Source organism: Oncorhynchus masou, chromosome 21 (genome assembly GCF_036934945.1).
Source record: "Oncorhynchus masou masou isolate Uvic2021 chromosome 21, UVic_Omas_1.1, whole genome shotgun sequence".
In the NCBI taxonomy this organism is placed as follows: domain Eukaryota; kingdom Metazoa; phylum Chordata; class Actinopteri; order Salmoniformes; family Salmonidae; genus Oncorhynchus; species Oncorhynchus masou.
The window spans coordinates 56471945-56489603 of NC_088232.1; the positions used below are offsets into that span (position 1 = coordinate 56471945).

The 17659-nt window shown below is 47.2% G+C and overlaps 1 protein-coding gene across 1 annotated transcript in view; it reads right to left on the minus strand.

The window, feature by feature from the left end:
* Nucleotides 1–3996: 3996 nt before the first annotated feature.
* LOC135507548 (GDNF family receptor alpha-4-like) overlaps nucleotides 3997–17659 on the minus strand; it is a 105447-nt gene continuing 91784 nt past the window's right edge. The window contains exon 6 of the mRNA XM_064927054.1: nucleotides 3997–4220. Coding sequence (XP_064783126.1) covers nucleotides 4074–4220 — 147 coding nt within the window. The 3' untranslated portion in view covers nucleotides 3997–4073. The remainder of the gene's footprint in view (nucleotides 4221–17659) is intronic.

A 17659-nucleotide genomic window follows, 5' to 3' on the forward strand; every position in this document is an offset into this window, starting at 1 on the left:
TGATGTTTTGCCTCTATACTCCAGAAGTATCGGGACAGTGACCATGTCTAGTTGATGTTTTGCCTCTATACTCCAGAAGTATTGGGACAGTGACCATGTCTTGTTGTTTTGCCTCTATACTCCAGAAGTATTGGGACAGTAACCATGTCTTGTTGTTTTGCCTCTATACTCCAGAAGTATTGGGACAGTGACCATGTCTAGTTGATGTTTTGCCTCTATACTCCAGAAGTATCGGGACAGTGACCATGTCTAGTTGATGTTTTGCCTCTATACTCCAGAAGTATTGGGACAGTGACCATGTCTAGTTGATGTTTTGCCTCTATACTCCAGAAGTATTGGGACAGTGACCATGTCTAGTTGATGTTTTGCCTCTATACTCCAGAAGCATTGGGACAGTGACCATGTCTAGTTGATGTTTTGCCTCTATACTCCAGAAGTATCGGGACAGTGACCATGTCTAGTTGATGTTTTGCCTCTATACTCCAGAAGTATTGGTACAGTGACCATGTCTAGTTGATGTTTTGCCTCTATACTCCAGAAGTATTGGGACAGTGACCATGTCTAGTTGATGTTTTGCCTCTATACTCCAGAAGTATTGGACCAGTGACCATGTCTAGTTGATGTTTTGCCTCTATACTCCAGAAGTATCGGGACAGTGACCATGTCTAGTTGATGTTTTGCCTCTATACTCCAGAAGTATTGGACCAGTGACCATGTCTAGTTGATGTTTTGCCTCTATACTCCAGAAGTATTGGGACAGTGACCATGTCTAGTTGATGTTTTGCCTCTATACTCCAGAAGTATCGGGACAGTGACCATGTCTAGTTGATGTTTTGCCTCTATACTCCAGAAGTATTGGGACAGTGACCATGTCTAGTTGATGTTTTGCCTCTATACTCCAGAAGTATTGGACCAGTGACCATGTCTAGTTGATGTTTTGCCTCTATACTCCAGAAGTATCGGGACAGTGACCATGTCTAGTTGATGTTTTGCCTCTATACTCCAGAAGTATCGGGACAGTGACCATGTCTAGTTGATGTTTTGCCTCTATACTCCAGAAGTATTGGACCAGTGACCATGTCTAGTTGATGTTTTGCCTCTATACTCCAGAAGTATCGGGACAGTGACCATGTCTAGTTGATGTTTTGCCTCTATACTCCAGAAGTATTGGGACAGTGACCATGTCTAGTTGATGTTTTGCCTCTATACTCCAGAAGTATCGGGACAGTGACCATGTCTAGTTGATGTTTTGCCTCTATACTCCAGAAGTATCGGGACAGTGACCATGTCTAGTTGATGTTTTGCCTCTATACTCCAGAAGTATCGGGACAGTGACCATGTCTAGTTGATGTTTTGCCTCTATACTCCAGAAGTATTGGGACAGTGACCATGTCTAGTTGATGTTTTGCCTCTATACTCCAGAAGTATTGGGACAGTGACCATGTCTAGTTGATGTTTTGCCTCTATACTCCAGAAGTATTGGGACAGTGACCATGTCTAGTTGATGTTTTGCCTCTATACTCCAGAAGTATTGGACCAGTGACCATGTCTAGTTGATGTTTTGCCTCTATACTCTAGAAGTATCGGGACAGTGACCATGTCTAGTTGATGTTTTGCATGAATGTTTTGCCTCTATACTCCAGAAGTATTGGGACAGTGACCATGTCTAGTTGATGTTTTGCCTCTATACTCCAGAAGTATCGGGACAGTGACCATGTCTAGTTGATGTTTTGCCTCTATACTCCAGCACTTTGAATTTGACCTGATACCTGATACATGACTATTGGGTTAACATGTAGACTGTCAGCTTTAATTGGAGGGTATTTTCATCCATATTAGGTGAATCATTTAGAAATTACAGCACTTCCTGTACCTAAACCCCCCGTTTTAGGGGACCAAAGGTATTGGGACAAATTCACTTACAGTATATGTGTATTAAAATAGTCAGAAGGTAGTATTTGGTCCCATATTCTTAGCACGCTGTGATTACATCAAGCTTGTGACTCTACGAATCTGCTGTTTGTTTTGGTTGTTTCAGATTACTTTGTGCCCAATAGAAATGAATGAATGGTAAATAATGTATTGTGTCACATTTGGAGTCACTTTTATTGTAAAAAAGAATATAGAAAACATTGAGTGGACACAACATTATGAACACCTGCTCTTTCCATCGACTGACCAGGTGAATCCAGGTGAAAGATATGACCCCTTATTGGTGTCATTTGTAAAAATCCACTTCAATCAGTGTAGATGAAGGGGAGGAGACATTGATTGTGTATGTGTGCCAATCAGAGGGTGACTTGGCAAGACAAAAGATGTGTGCCTTTGAACAGGGTATGGTATTAGGTGCCAGGCGTACCGGTTTGTGTCAAAAATTGCAACGCTGCTGGGTTTTTCACACTCAAGAATGGTCCACCACCGAAAGGACATCAAGCCAACTTGACACAACTGTGGGAAGCATTGGAGTCAACATGGGCCAGCATCCCTGGGGAACGCTTTAGACACCTTGTATAGTCCATGTCCCTGACGAATTGAGGCTGTTCTGTGGGTGAAAGAGGGTGCCACACAATTAGGAAGGTGTTTCTGAACACTTCTATATTAATGTGGATTCTACCATGGTTACGGATAGGCCTGAATGAATCGCGAATAATGATGAGTGAGAAAGTTACAGACTTACAAATATCATGACGTGATGAGGCATATATCTGGTAAAATGTTTAGAGTGTTGAAAATTTACAAGAGCACAGTGGTCTCCATCATTGGGAAATGGAAAAAATATGGAGCTACCCAGACTCTGTCTGGAGTTGGCCGTCTGACCAAACTGAGTTCCCGTGGCAACCAGGCAAGAAGAACCTTGGTCAGGGAGGTGACCAAGAACCCAATGACCACAGAGTTTTACAGTTCCTTGGCTGAGATGGGAGAACCTTCCAGAAGGATAACAGTCTCTACAGCATGTCACCAATCTGGGCTTCATGGGAGAGTGGGTAGACAGAAGCCTCTCCTGAGAAAAGGTCACATGACGGCACGCCTGGATGTTTGCAAAAAGTCACATGACGGCACGCCTGGATGTTTGCAAAAGGTCACATGACGGCACGCCTGGATGTTTGCAAAAAGGCACATGACAGACGCCTGGATGTTTGCAAAAAGGCACGTGAAAGACTCTGAGATCATAAGGCAAAACATTGTGTGATCTGATGACATAAAACATTTACCCTTTGTCCTGAATGTAAAGCTCTATGTCTGGAGAAAACCAGGCACAGCTCATCACCCATCTAACACCCTCCCTTCCACGAAGCATAGTGGTGGCAGCATCCTGCCATTGGGATGCTTTTCAGCGGCAGGGACTAGCAAACTGGTAAGATTAGAGGGAACAAGGTATAGAGCCAAATTCAGGCAATTCCTTGATGAGAACCTGCTTCAGAGCGCAAACGACCTCTGACTGGGGTGAAGATTTACGTCCTAACAGGACAATGACCCCAAGCAAACAGCCAAAGCAATGCTGGAATTGCTTCAAACAAGAATGTGAAAGTCCTTGAGTGGCCCAGCCAAAGCCCAGACTTGAATCCCATTGACAATCTGTGGAAAAAAATTAAGATTGCTGTTCACTGCCTCTCCCCATCTAACGTAACGGAGCTTGAGAAAATCTGCAGGGAAGAATGGTAGAAAATCACCAAATCCAGAAGTGTTCACTTTGTCATTATGGGGTATTGTGTCAAGATGGGTGAGATTTATTTTTTCAATTCAGGCTGTAACACAAAATGTGGTCAAAGGATATGCATACTTCTTGAAGGCATTGTACATACATCCACTCTCTCTCTGTGTTTCTCTCTCTCTCTCTCTGTGTTTCTCTCTCTCTTTCTCTCTCTCTCTCTCTCTCTCTCTCTCTCTGTTTCTCTCTCTCTGTGTCTCTCTCTCTCTCTGTTTCTCTCTCTCTCTCTGTGTTTCTCTCTCTCTGTTTCTCTCTCTCTCTGTTTCTCTTTCTCTCTCTCTCTCTTTCTCTCTCTCTCTCTCTCTCCACCCCCAGTTTCGATCAGTGTGTAGTGTAGTCTATGGAGCCCCAGGGCCAGGCCAGACTACTGGTAGCACAGCAGCAGGGAGAGACCCAGGGGAATGGTCCAGCCTAGGGCAGACAGGTGGAGGGGAGGGGCTCCATGGTCTAATAGCTCCGGCAGGGTCGAGTCTTCACCATCATCACCCCACAGTCTATCCTTGTCATTCACCTGCATGGGGAGACACAAACTCTGTTAGAAAGTAGCAGTTTCAACTGTATTTCATTCACCTGGGGAAGAAGGGAATTGTTTGAACAAAAAGACTACACTACACCGCAAGTCTCCTGCACGTAATGCATTTACACAATAAGGATGGACTGAATTAGCGACTGCGATAGACTAGTGTCCTGTCCAGGGGGTGTCCTGTACATCAAGCTGTCTCACTACAGAAACAGGAGATAGACTAGTGTCCTGTCCAGGGGGTGTCCTGTACATCAAGCTGTCTCACTACAGAAACAGGAGATAGACTAGTGTCCTGTCCAGGGGTGTCCTGTACATCAAGCTGTCTCACTACAGAAACAGGAGATAGACTAGTGTCCTGTCCAGGGGATGTCCTGTACATCAAGCTGTCTCACTACAGAAACAGGAGATAGACTAGTGTCCTGTCCAGGGGGTGTCCTGTACATCAAGCTGTCTCACTACAGAAACAGGAGATAGACTAGTGTCCTGTCCAGGGGGTGTCCTGTACATCAAGCTGTCTCACTACAGAAACAGGAGATAGACTAGTGTCCTGTCCAGGGGGTGTCCTGTACATCAAGCTGTCTCACTACAGAAACAGGAGATAGACTAGTGTCCTGTCCAGGGGGTGTCCTGTACATCAAGCTGTCTCACTACAGAAACAGGAGATAGACAAGTGTCCTGTCCAGGGGGTGTCCTGTACATCAAGTGAGACTATCCTATTCTACTATTGGTTGAGGACACTATCCTATTCTACTATTGGTTAGTGAGACCCCACCTTGTTACTGTAGGACTGCCTGTTACATCATCATGGCTGTTACAGCAGGTTCTCTCCTGTTACCTCATCATGGCTGTTAGCAAGTTCTCTCCTGTTACCTCATCATGGCTGTTACAGCAGGTTATCTCCTGTTACCTCATCATGGCTGTTACAGCAGGTTCTCTCCTGTTACCTCATCATGGCTGTTAGAGCAGGTTTCTCCTGTTACCTCATCATGGCTGTTATAGCAGGTTCTCTCCTGTTACCTCATCATGGCTGTTACAGCAGGTTCTCTCCTGTTACCTCATCATGGCTGTTAGCAGGTTCTCTCCTGTTACCTCATCATGGCTGTTACAGCAGGTTCTCTCCTGTTACCTCATCATGGCTGTTAGAGCAGGTTTCTCCTGTTACCTCATCATGGCTGTTAGCACGTTCTCTCCTGTTACCTCATCATGGCTGTTACAGCAGGTTCTCTCCTGTTACCTCATGGCTGTTACAGCAGGTTCTCTCCTGTTACCTCATCATGGCTGTTACAGCAGGTTCTCTACTGTTACCTCATCATGGCTGTTAGCAGGTTCTCTCATGTTACCTCATCATGGCTGTTACAGCAGGTTCTCTCCTGTTACCTCATCATGGCTGTTACAGCAGGTTCTCTCCTGTTACCTCATCATGGCTGTTACATCAGGTTCTCTCCTGTTACCTCATCATGGCTGTTACAGCAGGTTCTCTCCTGTTACCTCATCATGGCTGTTACAGCAGGTTCTCTCCTGTTACCTCATCATGGCTGTTACAGCAGGTTCTCTCCTGTTACCTCATCATGGCTGTTACAGCAGGTTCTCTCCTGTTACCTCATCATGGCTGTTACAGCAGGTTCTCTACTGTTACCTCATCATGGCTGTTACAGCAGGTTCTCTGTTACCTCATCATGTTACCTCATCATGGCTGTTACAGCAGGTTCTCTCCTGTTACCTCATCATGGCTGTTACAGCAGGTTCTCTCCTGTTACCTCATCATGGCTGTTACAGCAGGTTCTCTCCTGTTACCTCATCATGGCTGTTACAGCAGGTTCTCTCCTGTTACCTCATCATGGCTGTTACAGCAGGTTCTCTCCTGTTACCTCATCATGGCTGTTACAGCAGGTTCTCTCCTGTTACCTCATCATGGCTGTTACAGCAGGTTCTCTCCTGTTACCTCATCATGGCTGTTACTCTACTGTTAGTTACCTCATCATGGTTTACTTCTCTCCTGTTACCTCATCATGGCTGTTACAGCAGGTTCTCTCCTGTTACCTCATCATGGCTGTTACAGCAGGTTCTCTCCTGTTACCTCATCATGGCTGTTACAGCAGGTTCTCTCCTGTTACCTCATCATGGCTGTTACAGCAGGTTCTCTCCTGTTACCTCATCATGGCTGTTACAGCAGGTTCTCTCTGTTACCTCATCATGGCTGTTACAGCAGGTTCTCTCCTGTTACCTCATCATGGCTGTTACAGCAGGTTCTCTCCTGTTACCTCATCATGGCTGTTACAGCTCTCCTGTTACCTCATCATGTTACCTCATCATGGCTGTTACAGCAGGTTCTCTCCTGTTACCTCATCATGGCTGTTACAGCAGGTTCTCTCCTGTTACCTCATCATGGCTGTTAGCAAGTTCTCTCCTGTTACCTCATCATGGCTGTTACAGCAGGTTCTCTCCTGTTACCTCATCATGGCTGTTACAGCAGGTTCTCTCCTGTTACCTCATCATGGCTGTTACAGCAGGTTCTCTCCTGTTACCTCATGGCTGTTACAGCAGGTTCTCTCCTGTTACCTCATCATGGCTGTTACAGCAGGTTCTCTCCTGTTACCTCATCATGGCTGTTAAGCAGGTTCTCTCCTGTTACCTCATCATGGCTGTTACAGCAGGTTCTCTCCTGTTACCTCATCATGGCTGTTACAGCAGGTTCTCTCCTGTTACCTCATCATGGCTGTTACAGCAGGTTCTCTCCTGTTACCTCATCATGGCTGTTATAGCAGGTTATCTCCTGTTACCTCATCATGGCTGTTAGCAAGTTCTCTCCTGTTACCTCATCATGGCTGTTGGCAGGTTCTCTCCTGTTACCTCATCATGGCTGTTACAGCAGGTTCTCTCCTGTTACCTCATCATGGCTGTTACAGCAGGTTCTCTCCTGTTACCTCATCATGGCTGTTACAGCAGGTTCTCTCCTGTTACCTCATCATGGCTGTTACAGCAGGTTCTCTCCTGTTACCTCATCATGGCTGTTACAGCAAGTTCTCTCCTGTTACCTCATCATGGCTGTTACAGCAGGTTCTCTCCTGTTACCTCATCATGGCTGTTACTGTTAGCAGCAGTTCTCTCCTGTTACCTCATCATGGCTGTTACAGCAGGTTCTCTCCTGTTACCTCATCATGGCTGTTACAGCAGGTTCTCTCCTGTTACCTCATCATGGCTGTTACAGCAGGTTCTCTCCTGTTACCTCATCATGGCTGTTACACCTCATCAGGCTTCTCTCCTGTTACCTCATCATGGCTGTTACAGCAGGTTCTCCTGTTACCTGTTACCTCATCATGGCTACCTATCAGCAGGTTCTCTCCTGTTACCTCATCATGGCTGTTAGCAGGTTCTCTCCTGTTACCTCATCATGGCTGTTCATCATGGCTGTTAGGTTCTCTCCTGTTACCTCATCATGGCTGTTACAGCAGGTTCTCTCCTGTTACCTCATCATGGCTGTCAGCAGGTTCTCCTGTTACCTCATCATGGCTGTTACAGCAGGTTCTCTCCTGTTACCTCATCATGGCTGTTACAGCAGGTTCCCCCTGTTACCTCATCATGTCTGTGAGCAAGTTCTCTCCTGTTACCTCATCATGGCTGTTACAGCAGGTTCTCTCCTGTTACCTCATCATGGCTGTTACAGCAGGTTCTCTCCTGTTACCTCATCATGGCTGTTACAGCAGGTTCAGTTACCTCATCATGGCTGTTCTCTCCTGTTACCTCATCATGGCTGTTACAGCAGGTTCTCTCCTGTTACCTCATCATGGCTGTTAGCAGGTTCTCTCCCTCATCATGGCTTACCTCTCCTGTTATCATGGCTGTTATAGCAGGTTCTCTCCTGTTACCTCATCATGTCTGTGAGCAAGTTCTCTCCTGTTACCTCATCATGGCTGTTACAGCAGGTTCTCTCCTGTTACCTCATCATGGCTGTTAGCAGGTTCTCTCCTGCTACCTCATCATGGCTGTTACAGCAGGTTCTCTCCTGTTACCTCATGGCTGTTACAGCAGGTTCTCTCCTGTTACCTCATCTGTTACAGCAGGTTCTCTCCTGTTACCTCATCATGGCTGTTACAGCAGGTTCTCTCCTGTTACCTCATCATGGCTGTTACAGGTTCTCTCCTGTTACCTCATCATGGCTGTTACAGCAGGTTCTCTCCTGTTACCTCATCATGGCTGTTACAGCAGGTTCTCTCCTGTTACCTCATCATGGCTGTTAGCAGGTTCAGTTACCTCATCATGGCTTCTCTCCTGTTACCTCATCATGGCTGTTAGCAGGTTCTCTCCTGTTACCTCATCATGGCTTTACAGCAGGTTCTCTCCTGTTACCTCATCATGGCTGTTACAGCAGGTTCTCTCCTGTTACCTCATCATGGCTGTTACCTCATCATGGCTGTTACAGCAGGTTCTCTCCTCATCATGGCTTACAGCAGTTCTCATCATCATGGCTGTTACAGCAGGTTCTCTCCTGTTACCTCATCATGGCTGTTACAGCAGGTTCTCTCCTGTTACCTCATCATGGCTGTTACAGCACCTCATCATGGCTTCTCTTCTCTCTGTTACCTCATCATGGCTGTTACAGCAGGTTCTCTCCTGTTACCTCATCATGGCTGTTACAGCAGGTTCTCTCCTGTTACCTCATCATGGCTGTTACAGCAGGTTCTCTCCTGTTACCTCATCATGGCTGTTACAGCAGGTTCTCTCCTGTTACCTCATCATGGCTGTTACAGCAGGTTCTCTCCTGTTACCTCATCATGGCTGTTACAGCAGGTTCTCTCCTGTTACCTCATCATGGCTGTTACAGCAGGTTCTCTCCTGTTACCTCATCATGGCTGTTACAGCAGGTTCTCTCCTGATACCACATCATTGCTGTTACAGCAGGTTCTCTCCTGTTACATCATGGCAGGTTCTCTCCTCCCTGTTACCTCATCATGGCTGTTAGCAGGTTCTCTCCTGTTACCTCATCATGGCTTTACTTCTCTCCTGTTACCTCATCATGGCTGTTACAGCAGGTTCTCTCCTGTTACCTCATCATGGCTGTTACAGCAGGTTCTCTCCTGTTACCTCATCATGGCTGTTACAGCAGGTTCTGTTACATCATGGCTGTTAGCAGGTTCTCTCCTGTTACCTCATCATGGCTGTTACAGCAGGTTCTCTCCTGTTACCTCATCATGGCTGTTACAGCAGGTTCTCTCCTGTTACCTCATCATGGCTGTTACAGCAGGTTCTCTCCTGTTACCTCATCATGGCTGTTAGCAGTTTCTCTCTCCTGTTACCTCATCATGGCTGTTACAGCAGGTTCTCTCCTGTTACCTCATCATGGCTGTTACAGCAGGTTCTCTCCTGTTACCTCATCATGGCTGTTACAGCAGGTTCTCTCCTGTTACCTCATCATGGCTGTTACAGCAGGTTCTCTCCTGTTACCTCATCATGGCTGTTACAGCAGGTTCTCTCATGTTACCTCATCATGGCTGTTACAGCAGGTTACCTGGCTGTTACCTTCTCTCCTGTTACCTCATCATGGCTGTTACAGCAGGTTCTCTCCTGTTACCTCATCATGGCTGTTACAGCAGGTTCTCTCCTGTTACCTCATCATGGCTGTTACAGCAGGTTCATCATGGCTGTTACAGCAGGTTCTCTCCTGTTACCTCATCATGGCTGTTACAGCAGGTTCCTGTTACTCCTGTTACCTCATCATGGCTGTTACAGCAGGTTCTCTCCTGTTACCTCATCATGGCTGTTACCTCAGGTTCTCTCCTGTTACCTCATCATGGCTGTTACAGCTGTTACCTCATCATGGCTGTTACAGGTTCTCTCCTGTTACCTCATCATGGCTGTTACAGCAGGTTCTCTCCTGTTACCTCATCATGGCTGTTACAGCAGGTTCTCTTACCTCATCATGGCTGTTACCTTCATCATGGCTGTTACAGCAGGTTCTCTCCTGTTACCTCATCATGGCTGTTAGCAGGTTCTCTCATGTTACCTCATCATGGCTGTTACAGCAGGTTCTCTCCTGTTACCTCATCATGGCTGTTACAGCAGGTTCCTCTCCTGTTACCTCATCATGGCTGTTACAGCAGGTCTCTCCTGTTACCTCATCATGGCTGTTACAGCAGGTTCTCTCCTGTTACCTCATCATGGCTGTTACAGCAGGTTCTCTCCTGTTACCTCATCATGGCTGTTACAGCAGGTTCTCTCCTGTTACCTCATCATGGCTGTTACAGCAGGTTCTCTCCTGTTACCTCATCATGGCTGTTACAGCAGGTTCTCTCCTGTTACCTCATCATGGCTGTTATTCTCTCCTGTTACCTCATCATGGCTGTTACAGCAGGTTCTCTCCTGTTACCTCATCATGGCTGTTACAGCAGGTTCTCTCCTGTTACCTCATCATGGCTGTTACAGCAGGTTCTCTCCTGTTACCTCATCATGGCTGTTACAGCAGGTTCTCTCCTGTTACCTCATCATGGCTGTTACAGCAGGTTCTCTCCTGTTACCTCATCATGGCTGTTACAGCAGGTTCTCTCCTGTTACCTCATCATGGCTGTTACAGCAGGTTCTCTCCTGTTACCTCATCATGGCTGTTACAGCAGGTTCTCTCCTGTTACCTCATCATGGCTGTTACAGCAGGTTCTCTCCTGTTACCTCATCATGGCTGTTACAGCAGGTTCTTCTGTTACCTCATCATGGCTGTTACAGCAGGTTCTCTCCTGTTACCTCATCATCATGGCTGTTACAGCAGGTTCTCTCCTGTTACCTCATCATGGCTGTTACAGCAGGTTCTCTCCTGTTACCTCATCATGGCTGTTACAGCAGGTTCTCTCCTGTTACTCATCATGGCTGTTACAGCAGGTTCTCTCCTGTTACCTCATCATGGCTGTTACAGCAGGTTCTCTCCTGTTACCTCATCATGGCTGTTACAGCAGGTTCTCTCCTGTTACCTCATCATGGCTGTTACAGCAGGTTCTCTCCTGTTACCTCATCATGGCTGTTACAGCAGGTTCTCTCCTGTTACCTCATCATGGCTGTTACAGCAGGTTCTCTCCTGTTACCTCATCATGGCTGTTACAGCAGGTTCTCTCCTGTTACCTCATCATGGCTGTTACAGCAGGTTCTCTTCTAATGTTACCTCATCATGGCTGTTACAGCAGGTTCTCTCCTGTTACCTCATCATGGCTGTTACAGCAGGTTCTCTCCTGTTACCTCATCATGGCTGTTGGCAGGTTATCTCCTGTTACCTCATCATGGCTGTTACAGCAGGTTCTCTCCTGTTACCTCATCATGGCTGTTACAGCAGGTTCTCTCCTGTTACCTCATCATGGCTGTTACAGCAGGTTCTCTCCTGTTACCTCATCATGGCTGTTACAGCAGGTTCTCTCCTGTTACCTCATCATGGCTGTTACAGCAGGTTCTCTCCTGTTACCTCATCATGGCTGTTACCTCATCATGGCAGGTTCTCTCCTGTTACCTCATCATGGCTGTTACAGCTTCTCTCCTGTTACCTCATCATGCTGTTAGGGTTCTCTCCTGTTACCTCATCATGGCTGTTACAGGTTCTCTCCTGTTAGGTTCTTCCTCCTGTTACCTCATCATGTCTGTGAGCAAGTTCTCTCCTGTTACCTCATCATGGCTGTTACAGCAGGTTCTCGACTGCTAACTCATCATGTCTGTTACAGCAGTTTCTCTCCTGTTACCTCATGGCTGTTACAGCAGGTTCTCCCCTGTTACCTCATCATGGCTGTTACAGCAGGTTCTCTACTGTTACCTCATCATGGCTGTTATTCTCTCCTGGCTGGCTGTTACAGCAGGTTCTCTCCTGTTACCTCATCATGGCTGTTACAGCAGGTTCTCTCCTGTTACCTCATCATGTTTACCTCATCATCATGGCTGTTACAGCAGGTTCTCTCCTGTTACCTCATCATGGCTGTTACAGCAGGTTCTCTCCTGTTACCTCATCATGGCTGTTACAGCAGGTTCTCTCCTGTTACCTCATCATGGCTGTTACAGCAGGTTCTCTCCTGGCTACCTCATCATGGCTGTTACAGCAGGTTCTCTCCCTGTTACCAGGTCATCATGGCTGTTACAGCAGGTTCTCCTCCTGTTACCTCATCATGGCTGTTACAGCAGGTTCTCTCCTGTTACCTCATCATGGCTGTTACAGCAGGTTCTCTCCTGTTACCTCATCATGGCTGTTACAGCAGGTTCTCTCCTGTTACCTCATCATGGCTGTTACAGCAGGTTCTCTCCTGTTACTCATCATGGCTGTTACAGCAGGTTCTCTCCTGTTACCTCATCATGGCTGTTACAGCAGGTTCTCTCCTGTTACCTCATCATGGCTGTTACAGCAGGTTCTCTCCTGTTACCTCATCATGGCTGTTACAGCAGGTTCTCTCCTGTTACCTCATCATGGCTGTTACAGCAGGTTCTCTCCTGTTACCTCATCATGGCTGTTACAGCAGGTTCTCTCCTGTTACCTCATCATGGCTGTTACAGCAGGTTCTCTCCTGTTACCTCATCATGGCTGTTACAGCAGGTTCTCTCCTGTTACCTCATCATGGCTGTTACAGCTCTCCTGTTACCTCATCATGGCTGTTACAGCAGGTTCTCTCCTGTTACCTCATCATGGCTGTTACAGCAGGTTCTCTCCTGTTACCTCATCATGGCTGTTACAGCAGGTTCTCTCCTGTTACCTCATCATGGCTGTTACAGCAGGTTCTCTCCTGTTACCTCATCATGGCTGTTACAGCAGGTTCTCTCCTGTTACCTCATCATGGCTGTTACAGCAGGTTCTCTCCTGTTACCTCATCATGGCTGTTACAGCAGGTTCTCTCCTGTTACCTCATCATGGCTGTTACAGCAGGTTCTCTGTTACCTCATCATGGCTGTACAGGTTCTCTCCTGTTACCTCATCATGGCTGTTACAGCAGGTTCTCTCCTGTTACCTCATCATGGCTGTTAGCAAGTTCTCTCCTGTTACCTCACCATGGCTGTTGGCAGGTTATCTCCTGTTACCTCATCGTGGCTGTTACAGCAGGTTCTCTCCTGTTACCTCATCATGGTTGTTAGCAGGTTCTCTCCTGTTACCTCATCTTGTCTGTTACAGCAGGTTCTCTCCTGTTACCTCATCATGGTTCAGGTTCTCTCCTGTTACCTCATCATGGCTGTTACAGCAGGTTCTCTCCTGTTACCTCATCATGGCTGTTACAGCAGGTTCTGTTACCTCATCATGGCTGTTACCTCATCATGGCTGTTACAGCAGGTTCTCTCCTGTTACCTCATCATGGCTGTTACAGCAGGTTCTCTCCTGTTACCTCATCATGGCTGTTACAGCAGGTTCTCTCCTGTTACCTCATCATGGCTGTTACAGCAGGTTCTCTCCTGTTACCTCATCATGGCTGTTACAGCAGGTTCTCTCCTGTTACCTCATCATGGCTGTTACAGCAGGTTCTCTCCTGTTACCTCATCATGGCTGTTACAGCAGGTTCTCTCCTGTTACCTCATCATGGCTGTTACAGCAGGTTCTCTCCTGTTACCTCATCATGGCTGTTACAGCAGGTTCTCTCCTCATCATGTTACCTCATCATGGCTGTTACAGCAGGTTCTCTCCTGTTACCTCTCATGGCTGTGGCTGTTACCTCATCATGGCTGTTACAGCAGGTTCTCTCCTGTTACCTCATCATGGCTGTTACAGCAGGTTCTCTCCTGTTACCTCATCATGGCTGTTACAGCAGGTTCTCTCCTGTTACCTCATCATGGCTGTTACAGCAGGTTCTCTCCTGTTACCTCATCATGGCTGTTACAGCAGGTTCTCTCCTGTTACCTCATCATGGCTGTTACAGCAGGTTCTCTCCTGTTACCTCATCATGTTGTTATAGCAGGTCATCATGGCTCCTGTTCATGGCTGTTACAGCAGGTTCATCATGGCTGTTACAGCAGGTTCTCTCCTGTTACCTCATCATGGCTGTTACAGCAGGTTCTCTCCTGTTACCTCATCATGGCTGTTACAGCAGGTTCTCTCCTGTTACCTCATCATGGCTGTTACAGCAGGTTCTCTCCTGTTACCTCATCATGGCTGTTACAGCAGGTTCTCTCCTGTTACCTCATCATGGCTGTTACAGCAGGTTCTCTCCTGTTACCTCATCATGGCTGTTACAGCAGGTTCTCTCCTGTTACCTCATCATGGCTGTTCCCTCCTGTTACCTCATCATGGCTGTTACAGCAGGTTCTCTCCTGTTACCTCATCATGGCTGTTAGAGCAGGTTCCCTCCTGTTACCTCATCATGGCTGTTAGCAAGTTCTCTCCTGTTACCTCACCATGGCTGTTGGCAGGTTATCTCCTGTTACCTCATCGTGGCTGTTACAGCAGGTTCTCTCCTGTTACCTCATCATGGCTGTTACAGCAGGTTCTCTCCTGTTACCTCATCATGGCTGTTACAGCAGGTTCTCTCCTGTTACCTCATCATGGCTGTTAGCAGGTTCTCTCCTGTTACCTCATCATGGCTGTTACAGCAGGTTCCCTCCTGTTACCTCATCATGGCTGTTAGCAGGTTCTCTCCTGTTACCTCATCATGGCTGTTACAGCAGGTTCTCTCCTGTTACCTCATCATGGCTGTTAGCAGGTTATCTCCTGTTACCTCAGGTTCTCTCCTGTTACCTCATCATGGCTGTTACAGCAGGTTCTCTCCTGTTACCTCATCATGGCTGTTACAGCAGGTTCTCTCCTGTTACCTCATCATGGCTGTTACACAGGTCTCTCCTGTTACCTCATCATGGCTGTTACAGCAGGTTCTCTCCTGTTACCTCATCATGGCTGTTACAGCAGGTTCTCTCCTGTTACCTCATCATGGCTGTTACAGGTTCACCTCATCATGGCTTTACAGCAGGTTCTCTCCTGTTACCTCATCATGGCTGTTATGGGTTCTCTCCTGTTACCTCATCATGGCTGTTACAGCAGTTCTCTCCTGTTACCTCATCATGGCTGTTACAGCAGGTTCTCTCCTGTTACCTCATCATGGCTGTTACAGCAGGTTCTCTCCTCATCATGGCTTACAGCTCATCATCATGGCTGTTACAGCAGGTTCTCTCCTGTTACCTCATCATGGCTGTTACAGCAGGTTCTCTCCTGTTACCTCATCATGGCTGTTACAGCAGGTTCTCCTGTTACCTCATCATGGCTGTTACAGCAGGTTCTCTCCTGTTACTCATCATGGCTGTTACAGGTTATCTCCTGTTACCTCATCATGGCTGTTACAGCAGGTTCTCTCCTGTTACCTCATCATGGCTGTTACAGCAGGTTCTCTCCTGTTACCTCATCATGGCTGTTACAGCAGGTTCTCTCCTGTTACCTCATCATGGCTGTTACAGCAGGTTCTCTCCTGTTACCTCATCATGGCTGTTACAGCAGGTTCTCTCCTGTTACCTCATCATGGCTGTTAGCAAGTTCTCTCCTGTTACCTCATCATGGCTGTTACCTCATCATGGCAGGTTATCTCCTGTTACCTCATCGTGGCTGTTACAGCAGGTTCTCTCCTGTTACCTCATCATGGTTGTTAGCAGGTTCTCTCCTGTTACCTCATCATGGCTGTTACAGCAGGTTCTCTCCTGTTACCTCATCATGGCTGTTACCTCATCATGCAGGTTCTCTCCTGTTACCTCATCATCATGGCTGTTACAGCAGGTTCTCTCCTGTTACCTCATCATGGCTGTTACAGCAGGTTCTCTCCTGTTACCTCATCATGGCTGTTACAGCAGGTTCTCTCCTGTTACCTCATCATGGCTGTTACAGCAGGTTCTCTCCTGTTACCTCATCATGGCTGTTACAGCAGGTTCTCTCCTGTTACCTCATCATGGCTGTTTCTCTCACCTCATCGCAGGCTGTTACAGCAGGTTCTCTCCTGTTACCTCATCATGGCTGTTACAGCAGGTTCTCTCCTGTTACCTCATCATGGCTGTTACAGCAGGTTCTCTGTTACCTCATCATGGCTTTACAGGTTCTCTCCTGTTACCTCATCATGGCTGTTACAGCAGGTTCTCTCCTGTTACCTCATCATGGCTGTTACAGCAGGTTCTCTCCTGTTACCTCATCATGGCTGTTACAGCAGGTTCTCTCCTGTTACCTCATCATGGCTGTTACAGCAGGTTCTCTCCTGTTACCTCATCATGGCTGTTACAGGTTCTCTCCTGTTACCTCATCATGGCTGTTACAGCAGGTTCTCTCCTGTTACCTCATCATGGCTGTTACAGCAGGTTCTCTCCTGTTACCTCATCATGGCTGTTACAGCAGGTTCTCTCCTGTTACCTCATCATGGCTGTTACCTCATCATGCAGCAGGTTCTCTCCTGTTACCTCATCATGGCTGTTACAGCAGGTTCTCTCCTGTTACCTCATCATGGCTGTTACAGCAGGTTCTCTCCTGTTACCTCATCATGGCTGTTACAGGTTCTCTCCTGTTACCTCATCATGGCTGTTACAGCAGGTTCTCCTGTTACCTGTTACCTCATCATGGCTGTTACAGCAGGTTCTCTCCTGTTACCTCATCATGGCTGTTACAGCAGGTTCTCTCCTGTTACCTCATCATGGCTGTTACAGCAGGTTCTCTCCTGTTACCTCATCATGGCTGTTACAGCAGGTTCTCTCCTGTTACCTCATCATGGCTGTTACAGCAGGTTCTCTCTCCTGGCTGTTACAGCAGGTTCTCTCCTGTTACCTCATCATGGCTGTTACAGCAGGTTCTCTCCTGTTACCTCATCATGGCTGTTACAGCAGGTTCTCTCCTGTTACCTCATCATGGCTGTTACAGCAGGTTCTCTCATGGCTGTTACCTCACCTCATCATGGCTGTTACATCATGGCTGTTAGCAGGTTCTCTCCTGTTACCTCATCATGGCTGTTACAGCAGGTTCTCTCCTGTTACCTCATCATCATGGCTGTTACAGCAGGTTCTCTCCTGTTACCTCATCATGGCTGTTACAGCAGGTTCTCTCCTGTTACCTCATCATGGCTGTTACAGCAGGTTCTCTCCTGTTACCTCATCATGGCTGTTACAGCAGGTTCTCTCCTGTTACCTCATCATGGCTGTTACAGCAGGTTCTCTCCTGTTACCTCATCATGGCTGTTACAGCAGGTTCTCCTCCTCATCATGGCTGTTACAGGTTCTCATCATCATGGCTGTTACAGCAGGTTCTCTCCTGTTACCTCATCGAGGCTGTTACAGCAAGTTCTCTCCTGTTACCTCATCATGGCTGTTACAGCAGGTTCTCTCCTGTTACCTCATCATGGCTGTTACAGCAGGTTCTCTCCTGTTACCTCATCATGGCTGTTACAGCAGGTTCTCTCCTGTTACCTCATCATGGCTGTTAGCAAGTTCTCTCCTGTTACCTCATCATGGCTGTTACCTCATCATGGCTGTTAGGT